At 35.0% G+C, this 10904-nt stretch overlaps 2 protein-coding genes across 4 annotated transcripts; one reads left to right on the top strand and one right to left on the bottom strand.

Moving 5' to 3' along the window:
* Positions 1 to 2192: 2192 nt before the first annotated feature.
* Positions 2193 to 3917, bottom strand: LOC110032227. Of its 3 annotated transcripts, none has more exons than XM_020735793.1 (3): positions 2933 to 3917; positions 2499 to 2585; positions 2193 to 2464 (listed from the first exon to the last, which is right to left on the bottom strand). In XM_020735793.1, exons 1-2 carry the CDS (start codon positions 3390 to 3392, stop codon positions 2539 to 2541), a joined length of 507 nt encoding a protein of 168 aa, XP_020591452.1. In that variant the 5' UTR covers positions 3393 to 3917; the 3' UTR covers positions 2193 to 2464; positions 2499 to 2538. The 3 variants fall into 3 exon arrangements, with proteins under 3 accessions (XP_020591452.1, XP_020591458.1, XP_020591465.1); XM_020735799.1 differs by having other exon boundaries at positions 2193 to 2468; positions 2503 to 2585; XM_020735806.1 differs by having other exon boundaries at positions 2193 to 2585; positions 2933 to 3517; positions 3599 to 3917.
* Positions 3918 to 4970: 1053 nt separating this feature from the next.
* LOC110018981 lies at positions 4971 to 5441 on the top strand. The gene has a single exon (XM_020716496.1). The coding sequence runs from the start codon at positions 4971 to 4973 to the stop codon at positions 5439 to 5441; it is 471 nt and encodes a 156-aa protein (XP_020572155.1).
* The last annotated feature ends 5463 nt before the right edge of the window (positions 5442 to 10904 follow it).

Genomic DNA, 10904 nt, shown 5'->3' with positions numbered 1-10904 from the left:
GAATTAAGCAGATGATGCTCAGATGATACAAATTTGTAATAGTATATAACTATAATTGAGCAAGTTGGTGCTTATAGACTACAATAACAATTATTGGCTATGAAAGTTATAGTTGGTGGTTATAATAGACAAATTTGATTGCACAAGCTGTAGTTGGTAGTCTCAACAGTCGTAAATGACAAAAAAAATTATTGGTGATGGTTGACGATAATCTTTTCTGGTCAGTGACAAACTGTGGTGATTGGTAACAACCGTATGCCTGGTAACAACTGCATGACTTAAGAGTCAAGCTTTATTAATCAACATATTCTATTATCTTCCTCCTTTCAATTGAAGAATAAATGTGTATTTTTAATTTCTTAGAGAAACATTTTGGCAATTTTAGAAAGAATCTACAAAAATGCATTAGATGGTTCATACAGATTCCTTTGATTACAATTAATTTTTTTAACATATAAACCTCGAAATTGAATAAAGTTGGACAAACGATGCTTGTTTGAGTAATTTCAACAACGGTCCAAGTGATTCAAGTCCAAATCATGCACGTAGCGCCAACAATTTTCACCATACTTGCTCATTTCAAACATGCAAAGCCCCCCTTCTAATAAATTTTAACATTTCAGACATGCTTGCATGATCTATTTTATGATCGAACATCGTTTCTTGTGGCTTCAAGTGTGACTGAGCCTTTTCATAGTCCATTTATACGACGTCTCAATGAATGGTTATTTCGGGCGACACATTTGATGTCATCGAGATGTGTGGAGCTTATATCAACGCCAACAATACAACAATAAATTTACTTTTTCTACTTATACCATCCAAATCTTTCATGTATTTATTTAAACTCTACATTTATATCACATCAAAAATAATATTATTTTTTATCCTAAAAGGTTAAAATACACATTTACATGTATAGATAACATGACATATATGTAAATGAATTTTAGCACTTACATATGTAAATACATAAGAATTATACTTTAAAAGTGGCAGACAACAACAAGATGGTCATAAATAAATAGAAACAAAAATTAAATAATTAATGGTGACAAACCCAATGATGTGTGAAAATTTTAGCCAAAATAGGTCTAAATCATTAAGTTTAGGCCCTTTAAAATCATCCAATTGAAATAGGATTACTAACTTTAGGTTTAATGAAGTAGGTATTGGGTTGTTTAGATAAGCATTTAAGGGATCAGATTAATTCAGATCCAATTATTTTAATAAAAAAAATTAAATAAATCCACATTTTTATAGTGGTTGGATTTGTATAAATTATTTTATTTGTTGTATATAGGACATAATTTTTTTATGAATAATAATTTTTTATTAATATATTTATGCACGTGATTAATGCAATTTGATTAGAATAAAATACTTGTAAAAATGGACTCGTGATGCATGTTTTTTGGAATAGTTTGTGAAAACATTTAAAAAAAACTAATAATCAAGGAGTTTAAATGATCAAATATGCAAAAGAAGATTTAATAGCTCAAATAATTATATCACATTGAATAGGACAACAAAGACAAGGTATTTGTATTTCGACAAAGTTTCAACTTACTTATTAGTTATATGATATCACCTCATCGATGTTTAACATGGCCAAACCATCTAAGACGACCGTCTAATATTGTTTGTGATTGGAGCCACTCCGATTCTTTCACGAATGTATTCATTTCACATTTTGTTTTACATTCTAAATGTAAAGCCACTCATCCATCCAATTCTTATGCATATATATAACACCTACACATTATATTTATATCACCCAAATCTTTAATATCAAGTCAAAAATACAATTAGTCAAACTTTAGGAAATTAAAATACATGCCTTCATGCATAGCCAAAAGATGACATGTAATATGTAAATACATTAAAAATTGCAGGGTATGTATGTAATTCATCTTTCAACATATCGTGCAATGTTGCAATCCATTTTTTGAATTGCTCAAAGAGATGAATCCAATAGATGATTTAGTGCCTACTAATCAGTGCATGACAACAACATTAGAATTGTTTCCTATAGCAATCAATGTTTGTATTATGAAGATTATGAAACCAAAACTGTAATCAGATACCATGGAGTGGTATATATGAATCACAACTAAGAAAGTAGCATGAGTTACACATTAATCATCCATCAGCCATTTTTGATTTCACACATCCAGAGTCTGTGTTGCCTTTCTATTAAATAATTGAATGATTACTTTGATCCTTTTCTTAGTAAATAAGTTACAGATAAAATACAACAAAACATTCTTTAGAATAATTGCAATTCATTAACTGTACTGGCAAAATATATATATATATACATACATATGTACAACAATGCCAGTAAGTTCAGAAGACGCATATTTACAGCGAAGGAATTAAGCAGATGATGCTTCCATATGTACACCCATATTTACACAAGAATTTGCAGCAAAATCTTTGATTATCAACGCCAACATAGAAATTATCATTCCTTCATCAATCCAATGCACTCCATCTTATTTACCAAACATAGCAATCAGAGATGAATCAGATGTCCTAAGCAGAAGAGAGCCACCTTTGAATGTATTCATACTCAATGCCCTCTGAAACAACAAAATGGAAGAACAGATTAGCAAAACAATGGCCTTGTTCAAGAAGGACAAACCAGAGGAGACAATAACAAGTCATCTTCTCTGTTTCTTAGAATGTATAAATTAAAAAGTTGAAGCTTTCGGTATTGTAGGTGATGACAAAGTTAAATATTCAACGTAGATGCAGACAACATAACAAACGAACAACCTTCATTCAATGAAGAATCTGCAGCAATATAAATCAATTAAAGCTGCAGATATCATATTAGTAGTTCATAATAGAACTGTACAAAAGTCAAAATGAATCAATGAAACACTGAACAGAACCAACAAGAGAATCAGAACCGAGAGCTGCTCACCAGATGAAAACCCATTGTATTCATTAACAGCACCCAGGACATGGTTCTTCAGTAATTCACTGTTCAGGTGGCGGCCGCGTCCATAGCATGGGACAAGAACAGCAAAGCTGCTCTCATCATCATCTGCTTCGCTCTGGAAATCAGATGCGTGAGGCTCCAACCATCCAATAGACCAATCTGAATCATCGGACTCGGATCCTGAAAGACATCCGCCATCAGAGGGCACAATGACGGCATCATACTCTCTATCAATCCTCGCCCTCCTCTCCTCCCGTCTCTCCCTCCTAAATCTTCTCGAGGAAGACCTAACCCTAAACCCATTCACCGGTCCAAATTTGACGGAATCGGGCTCGAGAAATCCGGAGGGAAAATCGGGGGAGGAACTCAGAGCTGAATTGGTGATTTCGTGGTCTTTTGTGCCCAATAACCAATACGACATACGATTAAAGACGACATCCATTTCGAATAAGGCGTTTCTTTCCGATTGAAACAATCAATCAACCAAAAATCAGAAAAAAAATCAATAGAATGGCGAGGCTTTCTCCTTGAATCCACATGGGGTCATAACAAAATCCCCTTTTTAGCCTAATCTTACATCGAAAGAGGTTAGAAAGAAGAACAAGTAATCTCAAGATTAAAAAAAACAAAAAAAGAAGCCATTTTTACCCATTCGCTTGTCTTTTCCTGAAAGCAAGAGCTTTTCTATTAAACTGTTTGAAATAAGAAAGCCTCCAAAAAGCAATTCCCAAAGTAACGCCAAATGGAGCGCAGCGCACAAACAGAGATGTATGAATCCAAAAAAAAAAAAAAAAAAAAGATAAAAAATCAAAATCTAAAAGATTTGATCGCTGGTTTCGAAACCCTGCTCTTCCCCCTTTCCCCCAAATTACAAATCAAAGTAAAAGCCGCACGGAATCACCGAGTTTTGAGATCCTCGGCGGCGACTTGGGTTAAGAGCGTGCACATGGAAGAGAAGAGAGAGAGAGAGGAGCATCCGTCCTGTCGTCTTCCAGCTTTCGTCCAATTTATAGGGAATTGATTGGCGATAAGGCTGTGAAATTTAACGGTGGAGATGGAGGGAAGATGGCATGAGGCTGCTAACAGGACGCCACGTGTCCGTTGGCATTTGTAAATGGCACGTGCGCTGGTTTTCCTGTTTTCTCGGTCGAGAGAACGGGTGATATGGCTGCCCGTCCATAGGTCGTTGGGGAGGATGCGTTGAGTAGGATTTTCTTTTTATATATATATATTTTATTATTTTTTAATAATTTTGCAATAAAAAATAAATTATTTTATATTTTAATTAAATGGGATGATTTATAATATTTTTTTTGTTAATATCAATTAAATCAAATATTAGCATGACTCATAGCTCATAATAAAATTATAACTATTTTAATGTATTTGTATTATTTTTTATTCAATATCTGTTAAAGTTATTTGGTCATTTAATAGTTCATAAAATTCCTTCACATATCATTTGGACATTTAATTGTTCATAAAATTTATCATGATATATATAGGTTTATATTTTATTCCTCAAGGCATTGTAGTTTGTCCTTTCATTGAATAAATATCCAATAAAATTATTCATTTATTGTTATAATCATTTTTTATCCTAGCACAAAAAAATTGCAGTAACACTCTTGGATTAAGAAAATAGAAAATCAGCGTAAGTGGTATTGGGGTATCATTTAGTGGTATTGCAACGACTATGATGTTATTTCAGTGTTATTGTGACATTATTATGACATTATCGTGGTGTTATTTTGATTTTAAATAAGTGGTATTATAACTGCTCTGTGTATTATTCTCGACTAATATTATTATGATGTTATTGCCGTTTTTTTTTTTCTTAAATAATTTTTGAGATTACTTGTTCTTCTTTCTAACCTTCTTTGGATGAAGATTAGGCTAAAAAAAAAAATTGTTATGACCCCATGAGGATTCAAGAAGAAAGCCTCGCCATTCTATTGATTTTTTTCTGTTTTTTTTTTTTGGTTGGTAGTTCAAATCAGAAAGAAACACTTTATTCGAAATGGATATCGTCTTTAATCATATGCTGTATTGGTTATTGGGTACAGAAGACCACGAAATCACCAATTCAGCTCTGAATTCCTCCCTCGATTTTCCCTCCAGATTCCTCGAGCCCAATTGCGTCCAATTTCTAACGGTGAATGGGGTTTGGGTTAGTTCATCCTCAAGAAGATTTAGGAGGGAGAGATGGGAGGAGAGGAGGGCGGGGATTGATAGAGAGTATGATGCCGTCATTGTGCCCTCTGATGGCGGGTGTCTTTCAGGACTCGAGTCCGATGATTCAGATTGGTCTATTGGATGGTTGGAGCCTCGTTCATCCAATTTCCAAAGCGAAGCGGATGATGATGAGAGCAGCTTTATTGCTCTTGTTCTGTGCTATGGACGTGGCCGCCACTCGAACGGGGAATTGCTGGAGAAACATGTCCTGGGTGTAGATTATGAATTTCTGTTATTTAAGTCATGTTATTTGTAATTGGTATTTAAGTCATGTTATTTGGACATAAAACTTCTTCACATATCATTTGATCATTTAATTGTTCATAAAATTTATCACAATATTTATAGTTTTATATTTTATTCATTAATCTTTAACATTTTGATATGTTAATGTGAGTTATTGGAGTCTGCCTGCATGTTTGACCCTTTCATTGAATAAACATCCAATGTAATCATTTTTTGTACTTAGGTTCGACTACTATGATTAAGTCAATTGTGCAAATTATGTGTATTTCATTAATTAAATATCAAACAAACTTTGCCTTTTTTATTTATAATTAATTTTATTATTATCTATGTTTAAACTATTTCTTTAGTACTTAAGTGTTAGCATCATCAAATTAATATCTAATAAAATCCATTATTTTATGCTAATATCTCATCTCATGATTAGTGTAATAATTTTCCTCCTTTTGATGGGTTTATTGTTGGAGGGGTTTATGTTTCTTCTTCTTAGCCATCTTTGATAAGCACTAATATTTTGTCTTCAAATAAGGGATGGAAAAGGCCAGTATTGCTTTATATGCACGATAGAAGGATGGAGGGCTCGAAAGATCCCCAATCTTGTCATCATATAGGTCATCAAAGTACAACAATATATGAAAAAGTCATAATCCTAATTTCAAAAGAAAAGACTAATGCTAAGTGAGATCAGTTCTTACTATATTTAAAATCACTCCCTTAAAAATGGTTGATTGAATTCTAGATTTCTCTAACAAATTGTTCTAGTATAATTTTAAAACGGGCCCTATTACCTCTTGTTATTTTTCAAGTCATAACAAGCATTGCAATCTCATATTATAGCTAGGTTCTTGATATGAACTCCGCAGACAAGGTTATGAAACCCACACCAGAGACTGGAATCAAACTCCATTATCTACAAGAAACAAGTTTGTTGGCAAGATAAGAACCAAGAAGTACAAATAGGAAAACACCATGTTACAAATAGAATATCAAGAACACTCGAGAAATCAAGAAGATAAGTCAGTTGCTTGAACGTCACAAGAATGATTAATAAGTTGAAAATGACTTCTCAAGAAAATAAGACGGGCAACAAAAAAAGTCTCGCAAATTTGTGAATGTTTTGAAATTTTTTCGAGGGGTTTACAATTTTAAGGGTTCAAATTTCAGCCCGACCGCATGCTAACTTAGAAAGCTTTGATTGACATTAATTTCAAAATCTAGTAAATTTTGAAAATAATAATAAAAAAAGGAAACTAGAAAAAAGAAAATAATCTAGATTTTATTTCATACTTAAACAAAATCGAAAATAACCTTAAAAAAATAAGATGACGATGATAAAGAGGAATGCCCTTAATGATATGGGTCCCACATGTCGCTAAAAAAATATGCATGCTTCCCAAAATAAAAAATTAAACCGGTTGGCCTTCAAGAATTGCCAAAAAGATTGCATTCGGCTTAAGAAGACTCTTCTAATGCCTTAATCACGTTGATTAGACACTCTTGGAATTATTTTGGACTCTTGTGGAGTCTTTGTATGTAAGTCATTTTGCCAGTTTGTTGGGCTAGCCCATTCAAAGTTTCTTTAAATATTTGGCTATAAGTTTTGTGATTAGCCCACTTGAAAGAGACAAAAAACCACATGAATTCTCGTCATGTTAGAGTGTAGCTCGATTTGCATCATTATCCCCCTCTTTAAAAGGATTTATCCTCAAATCATCACCGACATCAAAGGAACATAAGTCAGAAACACCATACTCACTTAGTGGATCAAGTTTATAAGCACTTTCATTGATGTGTTCCACCACTTGAAATGGCCTATCACTCCATGGCTAGAATTTTTGAAGCCTTTGCTCCAAAAATACTCTTTTCTCTAGTGCAACAAAACACAACCTTCCTAGTTCAAACACAACTTTCTTCAGACCCTTATTGTCTAAATTTGCAAATTGTTTGGTTCGCCGCTTATTTTTTTCTTGCTTTTCCTTCTTCTGAATCTATTTGACAAAATCAACTTTCTTCTTGCCATCTAAGACAACACATTCATGCATTAATAAATGAGTCAAATCCAAATGAGTTGTTGACATCCATTTTTGATGTAACATACACGAGGTATCCTCGCCGAGTGACACAGCACTATAGTTGGGTTCTACGCCATCATGGTCGTGCCCCGAGTCGATCATGGCCAAGCCGGCATTGCTTCTGGTATCCTCCAGGTTGACGTTCGTTCCTGCAACACAGGGTCACATCCTGCTAATATGGACATTCCCATGGCGCAAACTGTCAATTAGAGTACCTCGCAACGTTTTTGGTGCTTAGATTCAAAGCTCGGATAGATAGATTTTTTCATGTTGTAACCGCTCTGCCCGACGATATGTAGACGACTTAGCCTCTTCAACTCTTTTGAGACATATTTATAGCTCTTACAGTGGTCCAAGGATCATCACCTGCTCAAATTCGATCTTATGGAGGTCGCATGAGGCCTGAAACCCCCTTGTGAGGTTCTCTGAAAGCCCAATCTCTATGTGGTCTAGCGTGACTACGCCTAATTTAGGCATGGAAAAACCTAGTTAGTGCGTGACCACACTTAAACCATGTGTGGCCACGTCGAGACCTCCCCGAAGAATACAAAAATGTTGGGGTCGATATAACCGCACCAACCAAACAAAGAATACAACATAATTACACTGCAATTTAGGTGTGACCATGCCCAAAGCTTAGAAGGCACCTGAGTTTGTCTATCAGAGTGACAACACCCACAAGTGGCGTGGCCACGCCTCCCAAACGAAGTGACCGTTGTAATTACGCTGAGCCTCAGGCGTGGTCACACCGGACCTCTTTCTGCAAAGCTTTGAATAGTGGTGTGCCCACTCCACCTAGACCAGATTACAAGTTTTGACCCTCCAGTCCCCGGATTCGCACCGGTAAGGCAGCCTTGACTGCTGGTCCATCTCTTTTTATCTTGTTCTTCACCCAAATAAGGCATAAGAGATATTTTGGGGTCATTCCAAATTGCAAAGCGGCCTTGGAACATTGGATAAATCCTCTATAGCCGAATAACCCATGGGGATTAAAACATTTAATATTTTAAAATTTGTCTTTTACTTTCATGCATGGCCTTCGAACCAGTTTTAAAACGAGTTACATAACATGGACATTTTTCAAGTCATACCAATAGGGGATCCACTCTTAGGATTGTGGTAGATAACTTCATCATATGCCTGTCTTGAGGAGAAGCCTATGTGCTTCTCCAACCCGCAGACTTAACATAAAATTCTACTTAGTTGGTTGTCTATCTCGCTTAGGTCGTTAGAAGGCACCCTGACCTAGATGAGGTGTAGGTCTTTTTTTAAGAGGGATTTCAGCTTTGTAACTAAACCTTTCTTCTTCTTCCTTTCCAGCGACATCATCGTCACTTCAGTGTGTATAAGTCACATCTCTTGGAGCACCATCATATAGTCATAGTCTATCGAGGTTCTTGTTGATGACACAATTCACATATTACTGACTGGGAATCTTCAAATGTGTTGGATTAACGCTCTTCATTTCCTCGTAGAATTAAGGTCTTAGTGACTTGGGATGACGGGTTTGTGGTGCCCCGATCTAGCTGTCTCTACCTTTTAGGGATTACTCCTCCCTTCGTTTGAATATCCTGTTGAGCTGTATCGCTCCTTTTGCCTTCGTGAGTATCATCTCAACAACCTGATTACCGATGAATCACCGCCTGTTTGGGATACAACGATTTATTCTCTGCCCTTACGACCAGAATGTGTTTTGACGTATTGGGATTCCCCATCGGGATGATTTAGTTATTTCGCAGGCTTCACATGATAATGAGCCCATTATCCATGTGGGGACTGTGAGAGACTCACTCTCCGCCCCGCGGCTTAACAAGAGCTTTGAAAGCATGAGGGCATTCTTCTGTGAAATAACCATCCTTTGATAGCCTTGTGCTACTTTTCACTACTAATGTAAACAAAACTCGTTTGGATCAAGAGTAATCTTGGGCAACCCTCAAGATGTAATTAACCAAGTGGGATACGTTCCCTTAAGAGCACTCTAAACCCTAAAACAGACAAACACACCTGAATCTCTGGTTATGAGTAATTTATGTAGGTATTTTTTCACGGATATTGATCCAAGGTGCCTTCACCCAATCTTGTTCGAGCGGACATTTTTAACCTACCTTTACGAGGTTTATTGCATGTAGCCTCTCCATGTTCTCTTTCTCTTTGTTTGTCTTCTTCGTTGTATGTCCTTGTTTTTTCTGATTTCATTCTCCTCTAAATCATTCTTATAATTCAAAAGAGAGACTTAGTTGAAAAAGAAAATTATACGACAATAGACAAATTTGTGACTCCTTAAAAAAATTAAAAAAAAAAAGATGAAAGCAACATAAACATGAGTCAATTGATTAAAACCATAAACAATCTCAAATTATGAAAACTTAGATGTAGAATGAAGACATTCATTATAAGCAAATTCAACATGCGACAAACACTCTTCCCATGTTTTCAAGTTTTTTTGAATGACAACACAGAACAAGATTGCTGAAGTTTCATTCACAACTTTAGTTTGACAATCAGTTCGTGGGTGACAAATAGTAGAGTATAATAATTTAGTTCCCAACTTTTCTCACAGAGTTTTCTAAAAATAACTCAAAAACTTTGCCTCTCTATCAAAAATAATACACCTAGGCACAACAATCTCATTTAAAAATAAATGATCTATATGAGATGCATCACCAATCTTATAATATGCAATGAAGAGCGCCAACTTAGAAAGCCTATCAACAACCAAAAAATTGAGTCTCTGCCCCCCTTTAGATATAGACAATCCCAAAAAAAATTTATGAAAATATCGGCCCAAGGCTCACTAGGAATAGGAAGTGGAGTATACAAACCATGTGGTTGTAACCTATACTTAGCTTTGTCTGCATGTAATGCAACTCTCAGAAATCTTTTCGAAATCACGCCTCATGTGCGGCAAGAAAAATGCTCATGTAACATTCCTAAAGTCTTAGCTACTCTCAAAATTCTAATTGTAAGTCTACCTATTGGCCACTATCGACTGTGGCTATATAAAATCTCATCAGAAGCTGTTGTGGAAAATCTTGTATTTAAAAACTGGTGTTCCAAAAGCAGCGGGTCTGTTTGAAAAATTTAGTTTTGAAAGTGTTTTTGGTAAATAAAATGCCTGATATAACCCCTAATATTTTCATCTTTGCGTAATTTTATCTCTCGCAATCAATAAGCCCCTTTCAAGTAATAAATGTAAAATAAATATAAAGATTTTCAAAATTTAAAATATTTGGTTGAAAAAATTAAATAAAAAGTAATTTAGAAAAATTTAAATTCCCATAAAATTCAATTTCTTTTTGGGGGAAAATATCATCATTGATGTATTTCAAATTTATTAGAATTAAATGATATTAGAATGTACCCTTTAGTCCATAACATGGACTGAATAACCGAGATTGCCG

Source organism: Phalaenopsis equestris, unplaced genomic scaffold (assembly GCF_001263595.1).
Source record: "Phalaenopsis equestris unplaced genomic scaffold, ASM126359v1 Scaffold000002, whole genome shotgun sequence".
Classification (NCBI taxonomy): Eukaryota; Viridiplantae; Streptophyta; class Magnoliopsida; order Asparagales; family Orchidaceae; genus Phalaenopsis; species Phalaenopsis equestris.
Note: the sequence above shows the minus strand (reverse complement) of the source record. Positions and strands in the feature narration are given on the sequence as shown.

Coding starts and splice junctions, on each gene's coding strand:
- LOC110032227 (XM_020735793.1), bottom strand. CDS start 3,392: ATGGATGTCGTCTTTAATCGTATGTCGTATTGGTTATTGGGCACAAAA. Junction 2,586..2,932: donor ATACAATGGGTTTTCATCTG/GTGAGCAGCTCT, acceptor TTGTTGTTTCAG/AGGGCATTGAGTATGAATAC.
- LOC110018981 (XM_020716496.1), top strand. CDS start 4,971: ATGGATATCGTCTTTAATCATATGCTGTATTGGTTATTGGGTACAGAA.